At 41.0% G+C, this 15,391-nt stretch overlaps 3 protein-coding genes across 3 annotated transcripts in view; 2 read left to right on the top strand and 1 right to left on the bottom strand.

Annotated features, from left to right (window-relative positions):
• The window catches only part of LOC139709491 (integrin beta-1-like), a 149,852-nt gene that overhangs the window by 58,974 nt on the left and 75,487 nt on the right, over window positions 1-15,391 (top strand). The window contains exon 2 of the mRNA XM_071621452.1: window positions 2,715-2,976. Coding sequence (XP_071477553.1) covers window positions 2,865-2,976 — 112 coding nt within the window. The 5' untranslated portion in view covers window positions 2,715-2,864. The remainder of the gene's footprint in view (window positions 1-2,714; window positions 2,977-15,391) is intronic.
• Window positions 9,765-12,460, bottom strand: LOC139709495 (uncharacterized). Its single transcript, XM_071621456.1, has 2 exons — window positions 11,916-12,460; window positions 9,765-11,876 (listed from the first exon to the last, which is right to left on the bottom strand). Exons 1-2 carry the CDS (start codon window positions 12,021-12,023, stop codon window positions 9,765-9,767), a joined length of 2,220 nt encoding a protein of 739 aa, XP_071477557.1. The 5' UTR covers window positions 12,024-12,460.
• Window positions 13,720-15,361, top strand: LOC139709496 (uncharacterized). Its single transcript, XM_071621457.1, has 3 exons — window positions 13,720-14,226; window positions 14,643-14,888; window positions 15,306-15,361. Exons 1-2 carry the CDS (start codon window positions 13,943-13,945, stop codon window positions 14,812-14,814), a joined length of 456 nt encoding a protein of 151 aa, XP_071477558.1. The 5' UTR covers window positions 13,720-13,942; the 3' UTR covers window positions 14,815-14,888; window positions 15,306-15,361.

A 15,391-nucleotide genomic window follows, 5' to 3' on the forward strand; every position in this document is an offset into this window, starting at 1 on the left:
TAACAAAAATCGAATGAAATCACACAACACTTCTTGAACAGTCAAAATGAAAATGCAAATAAGTGAACCGATGGCGACACCGCCTCGCAACTTTTCCATTAATCGTGTCCAAACTATGACGAAAATCAAATTTTCTGTTATTAACGTGTAAAACACAATATTTGCCCTGGCCGCAAATTCAAAATAATGATCAATATTATAAATTAAACGGGATGGAAATGATGGAAACCCGGATTCAGTGAGTGAACCCACCGCAAAGATGAAATCAATCATTAAAAGTTTTTTTTTTTTTTTTTTTTTTTTTTACATTGGTAGGGAGGTATTGGTGAACTGATATTCGTGAGTCCTTTCACTTTATTTGTAATAATACAATCTATTCTCGTTACCATGGTCACGTTACCATTAGTACCTATTCATGTTCGCACGAGTAGGCGTTTACACAAGGAACATAATAAAGCCTGTAGTTTTCATTCGTGTGTGGTGTGCAGTTTCCGAGGAAACTGGAGTCAACAAGAGGCTACGGTGTTTTCCCTATACGTATTAACATCCCACGTATGTTAACAGCTTATTCAGGGAATACATATCCATCTATTTCATTTTCATTTTCAAATTGTATCTATTTCCTTGAAATACAATCCGAGGAAGCCACTTTGCATCAGGTCAACATTTTCTAAACTCTGTGGATTGTTTAGAAAATGAAAGTTTTCTTTGTAGCTTACGAATACATTATCTTCTTTTCCAGTAACGTTACATGCTCCGTATTAGGAAAAGGGGTATCCAATAAAAGCCCATTGGTCACGTGACCCCTGAGGTGAAAGTAATGCTTTCGTTTCGTCTCTCTGCTCCCATGTTTAGATTAACTTTGAAAACACTGAGTAAAATCGAACAGACTCTTATAGTGAAAGGTTCATCATCATCATCATCATTAGATATGAAAGAAGCAAGTTATGAAAATTGACAGTTAAATATGTTTTCATGAAAGTACAGGACATTTGCAACCGTTCCATAGAAACATGCGACCTTTCCGAATTCTCTAACTTTACAATCATAGTATTCACTACGTTTGATTTTGATGTAACTTATGATAATGTAACAGCTGATATCTCCGCACGAAATTATTGTTGGACGTATATTTCGACAGCCACCTTTCTCCGCAAACCATGTGCCAGAGTTAGAAAGGGGTGTAGCATCTCGGCGAAAGTGTCCTCCACCTACCATTGCAGTTAGCTTCTTCTGATCCCTCCACCTTTGGAGACCAAAATACTTTTGTGCAGTTCATCTATTAAACTCGAACATCATATCATGTAAGGCATCTTCAAGTCCCCCCCCCCCCTCCTGTCAGTTGGCTCTTGTCCTAAGGTATCTTCTCTCCCCTCCCCCTTCCACCACCCCTTCCTTTCCCCCTATCGCTTTCGCCCACTCCCTTCCCTCTCGTTCTCCCCCTCCGTACATTCCTTTACTTCCGGGATTCCCCTCACTCAGCGATCCTTGTCGAACGCGGAAGGTGTTGATCATTGTACAGACACAGATACTTACAGACCTGCGCAGGCGCCGGATAACAAGCCCGCTCTGACTCGGTTTAATTAAAGGTTTCGCTAAATTTAGGGAAGATCTATTTCCATCGCGAGCCGATGGTGTATCATCACTGATGAGTAGGCCGTGTTGTGATTCAGAAAAGGTAGATCTATACGAGCGAAGATGCGGGTGCCTTAAGTTGGCGGGATTTATTGTTTTCGCTGTGGCTTCCAAACAAGTGCAACTATGGAACCAACCTTTTAACCGTCCAGAGAGCAGGGTTCTTCTCGTGAGCTTCTCGCACGTTGTTTCAGGTGCAGAAAATTCGATTCTTCATTAGTCTTACCCAGAGTGTGAGATAGTATATGTGTCTGTGCATTATGTTTCTGTATATGCACTTAGGAAAAATCAGAGCTTTCCAAATTGTTCGTACTTGGACCAGGTTCCAGCTCTTGTAAGATAAAAAAACAAACACTAGTTTCGAAACCGTTGCGGTCGTGCTATTCGATTCCTCACGAAAATAGAGGTCTGCAAAGACCAAAACTGAAACCCGTCTTGCTTCGTCTGCTACAGAAGTCATTTTACATGGTTTCGCCAAGGTCGAATGAGGAGAAATAGAAAAAGCATATCTGTACTTTTATCCCAAAAAAAAGGGAACGAATGTATGATACATAAAATACAAGGCGTGGCTTTCAATATGGATTCCAGGAAATATACAGTATACGTGCTCTCCTAAACTTGATGACTTTGAGTTTGTATGGACATGAAATCCAACCAGCGTAATGCAATGAGACGCACATTTGTCTTCCTTTAGCTTGTATCCTGCCTTTCGCTGTCAATATCGTTTAATATGTCGATGTTTGTAGAGGACAATTCCTGTCCATGCAAGGACTGAAATTGTGGGCACTCTTCACATTGGAACTCTTCCTTCATTTAGGGGCTGATTTTTTATAGCTTCCCTTCCAAAAGCCTGTGATAGGGGGTCACAATCTTGACCCACTTCCATCCCTAAAACGGATATCTCCAGGAATCTGGAACAAGCATATAAGTATGTGTATGATTGACCGTCTGGGGGGGGGGGGGGGGGTAGTAATACTTCGCGAAATGATATTACAACCGACGACAACCGAACTACTGATAAGTCACGTTGCCCTTCATGTTAAAGGTTTTCCCTGTTTCTTGTTTGTGTTTTTCTGCAGATACTTGTAGGGGATCACTGAAGACGGCTGTTGCCTGTACTCGAGCTCTCAAGGGGCAGCGGGACTCCACGCTACCTAACCGGAGGAGGGTATTCACGCACCTACAGTTGCAGCAGACCACAGGAATCTTTACTCTTCCTTCTTACCAAGATGCGGGAGGTGTTTCCGGTCAGGATGCCCCACAGGACCTGGTACTCGAGGGCTGTCTTTCTCGCGGTTTTTGCTCTCAGCTTGTTCATTGTACCCACAGCTAATGCACAGAGTAAGAACACATTTTCCAAATTGATTTTCACTATTTTCTTTTCGAAGAAATTGTTAATGCAGCTATTTCAGTATTGTAGAGTAGCCCATGTAGGCTTATGGGCCTATTTTGATTGTGTATTGAAGGGTCATTTGTGACCCTGCACCTCAAAACAAACAAAAAGTCGCCAGACATGAATTTTTAGTTAAGACCATATTCTGAAAGAGCAGATTTTAAGCTTTATAACTCAAATCAAATGGATTCTCCTAACCTATCTAAATATTGGGAAGAAAGCACAAACTCAGGAAAAGTGCGAACTGAGAAAAGAGGCTCTGAAGTACAGTGTCTATTCAAGCGCGTAATCTTTACCAAACCGTGCTGGCTGTGCGATGTATGGAACAAAAAACAGGAAGTAAACCACCAGAGTAACAACAATGAAGGGATTATCAAATTAAAGTGAAATTAAACATGCCTCATTTACACATTCTGTCCATAATTAATGCCAACTTTCAAAGCAGTAGCACTATCCTTTCAAAAGTTATTAGAGTTGAAAGTGAAGAGTGTGGACAAGGTTTTTCAGAAATGAAAAAGGGATTCTAAAGACACACATAATCACACTATTCTACCAAAAATGTTCAAGATAAACTGCTAAAAAACACACTTTCCTGCCCGTTTTATGACACCAAATTTTAGCATAATGTAAAAATGAGCCGCTTTTTCAGAAAATATGAAAAAATCAAGTTCGGCTAGGTTGACCCATTTCACTTATTTTCAGTCCTCACGCAAAATCAGTGTAAGCGACTTTATGTTCGTTTTGAGGTGCACGGTCACATTTGGTAGCATTAAGTTTTTATATCGCTCCGTTAACTCATTATACATCTCAGCCCCGGAACACACATTAAAATTATGAGGAAGTGGAATTCGAGCAAATATTGTTTGCTAAGGGGAAATTGTCCTGTTGGTACTGGTAGATTTGTCGCGAAGGGTTAATTACCCTGATATGAGCTGATCGTATGTACGACTAGTTTCATACTGTCCAGGTGAGAAATCATGCACCCCTTAGGCTGAATTAGACTTTTACATACCACCATGTAGGCCTATATTTTTATCGTTTATTGGAGGGTCATTACTCGGTAACATTAAGTTTTCGTATCGCGCTGCTAACTCCATATACACCTCAGCTCCGGAACAACATATTTATGAGGAAGTGGAATTCGAGGAAATATTGTTTGTCAGTGGAAATTGTCCTGGTAGCAGATGTGTTGCGAAGGGTTGATTACCCGGACATGAGCTGATCGCATACGATCAGCTACTAGTTTTACTTAGTCCAGGTGAGAAAACATGCATCCCGCGGGCTAAATCAGACCTTTAAGCCCCAGTCACATAATGCTCTGCGTCCGGCGTTACGTCCAAAAAAGTCATTTTTTCCGCGGACCTCAGCGGATCCTTTGCCGTCACCAGAAATTTGTACAAAACATGCGGGCAAAAAATGCGGGCGATACGGACAGATACGACCAGATGCGACTACTTGCGTCCACTTGCGGATATTCTTACGAATTGGAACATAATAGTGAACACTTGCGGAGAGTTGCGGATATTTTTGGATAGTTACGGATAGTTCCAGATTGTTATTAATAATTATGGACAATTTGGTTTTCTTTAACGAGTCCTGCTAAGTCAGTGTATTATGACAGCAAGGTTATCACATTTTGGACTGTCTTACATTGTACACTGGGGAAAACTGAAATTGAATTACGTACAAGTTGTGAAAAAATCGTAATCCTTTAAAATTTGCTTTTCAATAGTAAAAGATATATGAAATTTTGAACTTGAAGTTTGAATTTTGTTTGTGCAACTCAAATATGAATAAACGTCATAAATGTAAAGAATATATGTGACCGTGCATCACAAAACGAACAAAAAGTCGCACACACTGATTTTGTGTGAGGACTGAAAATAGGTGAAATGGGTCAACCGAGCCGATCTTGACTTGGCTACCCTGGGTAAATAAGGCCTTATCATTATTATTATTATTATTATTATTATTATTATTATTATTATTATCAATTTCAGTTTAATCTGATAATCCCCTCATTGTTGTTACTCCGGTGGTTTCCATCCTGTTTTTTGTCCCATTCATCGCACAACCAGCACGGCTTGATAAAAATTAAGCGCTTGAATAGACACTGTACTTCAGAGCCTCTTTTCTCAGTTTATACACTTTTTCTAAGTGTGTGCATTCTTTCCACTATTTAGATAGGTTAGGAGAGTCCATTTTTGATTTGAGTAATACATCATTTTAAAGCTTAAAGTCTGCTTTTTCAGAATATGCTCTCAACTAAAATTTCATATGTGGCGACTTTTTGTGTGTTTTGTGGTGCAGGGTCACATATAACATCACTATACCACAAATAAGATACAAAGTTAAACATTAGAATAAGAAACTATTACTTGCAGTCATGGAATAGACAAACTGTGGTTACGCTGTCGTTGCTCAGCGATATTCATGACGTACTAGGTTATGTTAAGGAGATATTTATGATAAAGCAATGCTTATTAAATTTACAGAAAAAAAAAGATTTCAGAACTTTCAAACACCCCTCCCACACCCAAGTACAATATCAAGTCATCTCTTGAAGTAATGTATTTTCTGTTTGAATTTCTTGTATGCACGTCATTTTGTAATGCGCAGTAGAGTATATTATCATAGTTGCTGCGCAATATAAACGTCCTTTATTATTATTATTATTATTATTATTATTATTATTATTATTATCATTATTATTATTATTATCATTATTATTATTATTATTATTATTATTATTATTATTATTATTATAAAAAATGTAATACACATTCGATGGAGCGTAAAGTGCATGGGTAAGACTACAGAGAAATAAATTCGTTTTCATTTTATATAGTTGCCCGTGTCCCGCACCTTCCCCGGCCAGAAAAGTGAATAAAATGCTATCACCCCATCCCCTACCCAAAATATTGGGTTTTTTTTCGAAAAATATACATTCGAAGAGTACAAGAAAAAAAAAGTTCAGCACCAAGAGTCAACCAATGTTATGATGAGTATACATGGTATGGATGCCACTTAAAATGACCACTAATTGTGGGAGAAATTTCATAATTTGACCATTTAGTTCTGCCTCTCCACCGCTCCGACTGTGTTGTAGCATTCCTTCAGGTACAGGCGCTGCAGCTTGGCAACAGGAGTAGTGTGCTTTCCGAAGAGTCTCTGTGTTCCCATGCGAGTGGAAAACGGAAAACGTCGAAGGACGTAATTGTCCGCAACATCCGTAGCTGTTGACGGACGAAACTGTTGTGATACGTTAACTTGCGGTTAATTTCGGATACTTACGGTGGACGTAAGCGAACGCAAACGGACGGAAGGTAAATTCTTTTACGGATGGTCTGCGTCCAAGCCACGGGTAGTTACGTTCAGTTACGGATAGTTACGTTTGGTTACGGTTACTTGCGTAAGTTTGCGTCCGTGGCGTCCCTCTGCGAAATTTTGAACATTTCAAAATTTCGCAGGTTCGGCGACGTCATTTTGCGTTTCTTTACGGATGAGTTGCGGACAGTTACGTCTACATACGTCCCTGCGGATGCCTGCGTCCACGCTGCGTCCCCCTGCGTCCAGTCATTCGTATCTATCCGCGGCGGACGTAATCCATCGTAAAGCACTGTGTGACTGGGGCATTACATGCCACCATACACGTACGTCCGCTCAAATTAGAGTTCGAATTTCGGAACGAAGTTTCATAGAACGATGAAACACGTAACTTGCACCTTGGCGCTAATGGGATTTGATCCAAAGATTGGTTCTTCGCCATTGAGCTCGCCCGGTCTCAATCACGCTTTCGATGTGAACAGCAGTAGAGGACAATCTCTTACGTTTTTACTCATCTCATTTTTTTTTTCTGCGTCAGTGGTATTTCGGCCAGTTTGCACTGCGATCACTACCATACGTTCAATTACAACTATTTCCCCAGTGTTTTTATTTCACAATAAAATTATGTTCACTATCTTCGTCAAAGTTTGATCTGATGAAGGAAAATGAAAATACAATGCAGGATTTCATTTTAACCATATATTTTGTATGCTACACCAGGCATCTTTGTACGCATTCATGTCAATGTGTTATAATGGCGATATATTCCATTCAACAGAATTCAATCCAAATTATTTCCATATTTCTCAAAGAAGTTACAAATTCTTTGACATTGGAAAACGAATGAGAATAAAAATGTATACAACCACGTGTTTAGATTGCACATTACAAACTAAAGTAGGCCCTACGTAAATGAACACAAATGTTTCTAGTCAATATTGTGGTACGAAGGTATCTCACAGAAGAAATTGAACAAAGAAGCAACAGAAATATGATTGTGCCTACAATAAAGTGCAATATAAATAATTCATAATAATCATATACCTTCTCCTCCAGGAGGGAGAAGAGTGTAAAAAAATGACGAAAGAACAGACGAACAATCAATCAAACAAACAATGATCAGTAAGTGCACCACACTCTCATTTGCAACCAGGATTTGAAAGTTTAACTGGAAGAGGGATTGATGTCTCTCGAGTATGGTTTCATGCCAACTTTCTAAACCCAGTCACCCACTGAGTGTACAGGCCATACTCGCAAATTATTAGTTGTAACCCACCTGTTATCTGCATATAGACCATAAGGTCCTATGGGCATATAGTTTCCTCCAGCTATAGCTACATCGACTCAGTGAATGCAAAATTATAAGACGAGCACATTAGTGTAGTTTCAAGAAATATTTCATGAAATTACGAATGTGTAAAGTTTTTGCTGAATCAGTGTGAGTTCTTTGTTGAATAGAAATGCTACCTCAAGTCGTGATATGGGCAGAGAATTCTATACAATTTATTTTGTTATTTTAAACATTCCCTCTGCATTCTGAATTTAAAGGGCGGGTCTTTTAGGGTGAACATTGGGGTTACAAAGACTCTATACAGGTCCACTAACACGATTTCGACATTTTTAGATTTTAAAAAGTATACAGTAGTCAGAAATCGCTCTAAAACCACCCAAATGTGGGAACGCCCCCTAAAATTGTCCGCTGATTGGCTAGTGCGATTTGACGTACCAACAGGAAGCCCCCCCCCCCCGCGAAGGCAAGGAGTTCTCGCCATTGCACTAGCGTGTCAATGATAGATAGAGTTTCAACTTTTGAATCACAAAATACATAATTTTTGCAAGTAGCACATCCCAAGAAAGGATTTAAATATGTTTGTCACGTGAGTGACTTTTTTTTTCTCTCTGCTACTCTGACACCAAAATAATGGAAATTCAAACTGTTCGTATACAGTTATGTTCGAGTTTAATCTTTCAAATCTTTGCAGCTTTCTCGTTCATAACAATACATTGAGCATAAAATATAATATGAAACAAATCACAAATACATAACTTAGGTTATCTTGGATGACCTGAACTGGTGATTCCCTCAGCTTGGCTCAGTCGCCATCAATGCCGGATACACTCGTCGTCGACCTCGGCACAGTCGCTTGGCTTGTCTCTCGGAAGCACCCCTTGACTTGGCCACTCAGCTAGACGCTACCCTATCGGCGGTCCTCTCAGCTCCTCGGCCTTCACTAGTCCCTGCTACCACGCAGACTCATGCCTTGACCTGCGATGCCCGAGCTCAAACGACGGCGAGCAGACAAATGGAGATTGAGCTCCGTTCCAAAGTTCGGATCATAACTGTCCGAGTTCAGTTTTATCGGCAGCTGGAGCTCGCATCTCACCGACGTGGAAAACCCCCAGAAGAACGACTGCTGCCTAAGCGGAGATCTATGCTGGATGTCTGATTAAAGTGTTTCTCCTGACAATATCCCCCACCTTAAGATATAATTGGGATATTACGATTATATCCTACAAGAAATTTATGAAACATGCTATTCAATCAACCAACATACTATTCACAGTGTATGTCAATATGCATATGTTCAAAAGAGAGACTGATAGACACCAATATCAACAGCATATATATATCATACATTACACTATCCCTTTCTCTTCTGCCATTCTTGTTCTGAAACGAAACAACTTCATAATCATCTCCCAAGCCTTTTAACAACCAACTTTTGCTTTGTTGGCATTCGTAATACTAGTAAAGGCCTTATAGCTTACTTCATACATCATCTTCAAATGCATAAGCTTTAAGTCTTCTATAACTAAAATAGAACCATCAAACATGTATACACAAAATCTTCATTGCCTCTAATAATGATACCTTTTAGCAATAATATCACTACTATCACATATTCCTGCTCAGATATCCTAATATGTTTGTCTGTACCTTTGCTTTCATTTCCCTATACTTCCATGTTGCACAAATCTTACAACAAAATAATATTATTGTTATTTACCTGTTTATCTGGATGAAAATCTACCGAAATACAATCTTGCTACCTGGTTAACACCTGCTACCTCTTAGTACACCTAGTGTTCTAATACCTCATGTATACTTGAATACGTACACTGTCACGAGATTTAACCAAGCCTTAAGCATTATTCCCTACTCTTAATCCCTTTTCATCTACATTGTATTCGCGATTCGCTGTTCCTGTAAGAGAAATAAGAGAGAGAGAAAGGCTTTTGTAGCATTTGCACTTACATGCGCATTATTTCCTTCATGGCAACTCAACAAATATGTGTTTCATCATTATGTTCTTCTCTTTCTTTGAGCCTTACCTCATCAACATGTAATGGAAAAGCAAGGACCAGTACAAACAACAATATAAACAGTTACAGCAATCTACTCATGAGGTCAGCCGTTCGGCCTTTTGACTAGCACAATGGACGGAGAGTTAGAAGGCTCGATTATTCCTAATTTCAACATGGAATCAACTTCCTTGCTAATCTCCTCTTCCATAGCCTGAGGTACCCTATGAGGCGGAGATTGCACTGGTCGTTCAGTCGTCAACGAGATTCCACATTGGACTGGATCTACTGTTACCATGTCAACAAACTCCATCTGCACTACACTAGGCATACTGGACATCTCCCCATTCCAATCAGAACCAACCTCTGCCATATCTTCCTCGTCAGCCATGACCTCAACAACTTCCTCCTTACCTTCGACCCCCTCAACCTCAAAGCAACTGGCCACTGGTACCTCTTCACCTCGACTATAGTACCTCTTCAACAAATTGATGTGATACGTTTTGGCAACACCATCAACGTCGACCACATAGTCATAGTCAAACTCGCACTTGAAATTATCAACATGTCCTCTTTTCTGCCATAGAGGGCGCAACGACTCGTCATCTTTCTGTTCCTTTAGAAATTCACTCGACCGCACATTATCAACAGGATCTGCAACAGTCAAACCTTTACTAGGCCTCGAATCCTTCACCTTTTGTGCACGAGTTTGAACAGCCATCCCTGTATCATCCGGCTCAACCGGGATTGCGACCTCGACGTCCTGTTCTACACCATCATTTGAACTTTCTAGACCCACATCCGGGGTTATGACCTCTACATCCGGGTCAGACACAGCACTCTTTGGGACCCAATGTAGATTGGGGTCACTCGGTTCACGAGCCCCTTCTACATTCCCGATAACTACCTCACTCAAACAATCAGGCATGCACACAGCTTCAACTTCCCCTTCAAAATATGGCGAGTCAACAGCTACCTTAGCCACGGGAAAACGCCTAACCGTACCGTCAATTAACCTCACTGCCTGATGTTGACCTGTTAATTGGTCATTTCTAACCAATTTCTCTTTCACCACGCACGTACTACAACCTGTATCACGCAAAACAGACACGGGTGTATTATCTGGCATCAGTCTTCCAGACACAACCGGCATACGATTCACCATCGCGGCGACATCATTGTATGCCATTCCAACTCTGTCAACCACTTCACTCTTTACACACTCAAAGTCACTGACCACTCTCTCAAGGAGGAAACAACCTGCCGTCGAGCCAACAACTCCCGGCTCAGAATCACCCCGAGACACCTCATTCGCCACATTCATGTCTACTTTTGGGGCCGTACCTTCCCCAGCACCCATCAAACCTTGAGCTGATGCAGGCCTATACAACATGGGACAATCTCTTTTCATGTGATTTGGGTTTCCACACATATAGCAACCCCTGCCCTGAAAAGTCCTATTTCCCATAGCCTTTCCCGCCTTTGACTGAGCATCAGCCGGTTTCTGATACGTACTAGTCCTTTTGACCTGATTTTGTTGGGGCGGTTTGCTTGCCGGCTTTGAATCTGATCGGTTTCTTTCCGATTTCTGTACACCCGAAAATGCATGAGGACCGTGAGCTTCTACATAAATTTCTGCACAATCAACTACCTCATTGAAATCTTTACATTTTCGTTCCTTGACAAACCTAACTACTTCTCTGGGACAATCTATCAGAAATTGCTCTTGCAAAATCAAATCTTCTAGATCCTTTCTAGTATCCCCGATCTCAGCCTCTTCCACCCAATGATCAAAATACCCCTTCATTCGAGTAGTAAACTGTTTTGGGCGCTCAAACTTCATTGGCTTGGCTGATCTGAAACTCCGCCTATACCCCTCTTCAGTGAGATGATAATATGACATCAACTCATGCTTCACTGTAGCATAACTCTGGCGATCATCAGCACTCATCCGATTCACAACATCTAACGCTTTGCCTGTTAGATTGGAAATCAGATACAACACCCACATGTCTACCGGGATATTCTGACTTTTCATCAACATTTCGAACTTTGTGACATAAGCATCAAACTTATCATGTGCGTCATCAAATCGACCTACTTTCAGCTTTAAGCCAGCTAACTGGGGCCTACCAACATTCGCTGTTCCTTCCTCTATACGCAACTGTGCTAATCTTATTTCATGTTCGCGCGCCTTTTCTAGAGCTTCGCGTTCACGCTCAGCTTCGCGTGCTTCATGATCAGCTTTAAGCTCTGCTTCAATTGCCTGGCATCGTTCTGAAACAAAGCTACTCAATTCACCACCCCTAAGGCCCATTTCTCTGCCTAATGAAGAGAACTCTCTGATTTGCTCAACACTAGCCATACTGACTATGTAACTTCCAGACTAAGCAAACGTGTAGTCGTACAAAACAACAGCTGACTAGCACCTAGCTATCAAAGTCCGACAAAAGTACTACCTTGCAGCCAGCGTACTTAACAACAATTTGTATCTCCGAACGAGCATACAATTGCAAATGACAAACAGCTGAAATTCACTCAACAAGTATTCCACATATCAAACCGCTAGTACCGTGTCAAAAGCGTACTGGAATGCAGGCAATGTGAAATGACACGAGTTCACTCAACAAACATTCCACATACCAAGCATGCCTTGTCAATAAGCATACTAGAGCTGTATCTCCCAATGAGCATACAATTGATTTGGGACTGTACAAACCCCACACTACAATCCACCAAACATGCCTATACCAGGCAACACCAAGGGCGTAACCTTGTATAAAATAACTCTCCGCACAGATTCATTCATGCATGCTAACCCCGAATCTATCACACTGCCTCTAACCGGCAATACCAAGGGCGTAACCTTGAAAAAGGAGTAACACTCCACATAGACTCATGCACACAAACCCGAATCAATCAAACATGCATATAACATGCAACACCAAGGGCGTAACCTTGAAAACGGAGCAACACTCCACACAGATTCAATACCCGAATCCACATCACACATGTGCCTCTATAGAGTAGGCAACACCAAGGGCATAACCTTGGGGAGAAAAACTTCAATCAAACTGTCACGTAAGGCGACATACTCGCACAATTCACACTGGGGTAATGTTTCCGATCAAACGTACGAAACAGTTATTATATCGACAATAATAACACATAGTAATACGGTAATGCGTGTGATTGAGCAATGAAATTTCAATGAAACACAAACACCGCATTTAAGCCTAAAACATGTTAAAAGAGTATGTGAATAACCTTTTCTAATCAGGTAGCAGTGTCTCGGTGGGACCTCCAAATTGTCACGTGAGTGACTTTTTTTTTTCTCTCTGCTACTCTGACACCAAAATAATGGAAATTCAAACTGTTCGTATACAGTTATGTTCGAGTTTAATCTTTCAAATCTTTGCAGCTTTCTCGTTCATAACAATACATTGAGCATAAAATATAATATGAAACAAATCACAAATACATAACTTAGGTTATCTTGGATGACCTGAACTGGTGATCCCCTCAGCTTGGCTCAGTCGCCATCAATGCCGGATACACTCGTCGTCGACCTCGGCACAGTCGCTTGGCTTGTCTCTCGGAAGCACCCCTTGACTTGGCCACTCAGCTAGACGCTACCCTATCGGCGGTCCTCTCAGCTCCTCGGCCTTCACTAGTCCCTGCTACCACGCAGACTCATGCCTTGACCTGCGATGCCCGAGCTCAAACGACGGCGAGCAGACAAATGGAGATTGAGCTCCGTTCCAAAGTTCGGATCATAACTGTCCGAGTTCAGTTTTATCGGCAGCTGGAGCTCGCATCTCACCGACGTGGAAAACCCCCAGAAGAACGACTGCTGCCTAAGCGGAGATCTATGCTGGATGTCTGATTAAAGTGTTTCTCCTGACAATGTTAATATATTCCAGTAGCGACTTAATGACGACTCGGACATTTTTCGAGCATTTTACCTATAATAATTTGTCATTTTGGATCATGTTTACATTTTGGAAAAAACTAAACATTTCCTTCAGGAAACAAGACAGGTAGGCGACTGTGTGACAGCCTCTTAACTGCTGAATGCACATTGCAACTGGTGAGTGCGTGTGCAGATCGTAACAACATATTGTTACGGGAGACTGGTTAACAGTCTAAATTTATATCGCGATCCAAGGTAGATGTTAGAGTGGTATATCGATCGTGAGTATCTTGTTAGCTAGCGCTAGCGCTCGCCTCAGCTCTAGCTCTGTCGCTGACCTGGTAACTTAGTTCTAAGATACGTGTGAATAAATGATGGATTCAGACGACGAGATCGAGTCGCCCATTTCAAGCCCCGCTACCGTTTCGAGTGAGTCAGAGCGGGAGTCAGAGTCGGGTGTCGAGCGAGATGGTGAGGACGAAGATCAAGCAGGAGAAGCAGCCGTTGGCGTTGGTCGGCCTCAACAGCGATTGGGTTTACTCCCGTATCAGTATGAACCAGACGCTGCACCTCCCGCCTCCGGAGCTGTCGGCGGTGAGGAAGTTCAGGGACGGGGTGATGACAACGAGCCCTCAAGATTGGGGAATAACAATTGGTAATTATCTACTTGAGAGTCTATATTCTATAAAACCTTAGTAACTCACTTATTTTAGTAGTATATCTATAACGTTAGGCCAAATAGTATAAGTCATAAATGTTGGAAGTACAAAACTGCTGCTTGTAAGTTGCAATAATATTCTAGACTCTCTACAAGTCTTTACCATTCAATACCACAGTTAGTTACTACTTACTGACTTACTGCTATTTGGAATGTGTGGACAAGACAGTAAAGTCACTAAAGACTAAAGTACTGAAGAGGCTGGTGTAGATGTAAATCTCTGTGGCAATAGTTGGCATGTTGAACTTGAAGGACTGGTCTCAATTTATCATTGTGTGACAGCTCAGTACTACATAACTAAGACTAAGTTACACAACAAGTAAACCTGAATTTACCTGTATTTCTTTCTTCAGGTGCCAATGTGGGAACTGCGTGCCAATGCCTACAACATGGGAGTCATTGTGCTGTCACGAGGCTGACCCTGTCTTAGAGAAGGTCGAGCAGTACAATGACCGACATGCAGATGCTCAAATAAACTGTATAACAGCACACCCAGGATTTTCCACCGTTTGCCTTGATGAATGAGTGTTGGAAGCTGCTTATCACCAATATGCTCAACAGTATGGTGAAGGTGCCAGAACAGATGCCACAGATAATGAGTGAGTTTGTTTGTCAAATTTTTCAATTTTTCTTCTGAAATAATGCAAATTTGCCATCTTGTATTCCCTTGACAATATGCTATTTATACTGCCAATTTGCAATTGCACCCATCAAAAGAATGCAATATCTCATTCACAATGTGTGATTTCAGTCCTGCACTCCAGTAAATTATTCAAATATATTGGACCCGTCTTGGTAAATTATGCAAAAGTACATGTAGGATATATTTTATGCTGCCATTATACAGTTGTACCAAAAATAATGACTACCATACTCCATGGGTCCCATTCACGTTGTCTAATTTAAATCCTATTCTCAAGATAAATTTCTAGATGAACACATGATGTCATATAAAAGGATTATCAAATTTTACTCCTTTTGCATTCCATTTCGTTTCACTTTTGTTTCAATATAAGGTGATCAAGACATGTTGCATACCGGCAACTGGTGAGATGATGCTGGAAATTTGTGGGCCAAAATGTGAGAGTCCTACTGCCATCGT

The sequence above is a fragment of the Diadema antillarum genome, unplaced genomic scaffold (genome assembly GCF_040938485.1).
Source record: "Diadema antillarum isolate AM-2024a unplaced genomic scaffold, OU_Dant_1.0 seq00001438_RagTag, whole genome shotgun sequence".
NCBI classification, from domain to species: Eukaryota; Metazoa; Echinodermata; class Echinoidea; order Diadematoida; family Diadematidae; genus Diadema; species Diadema antillarum.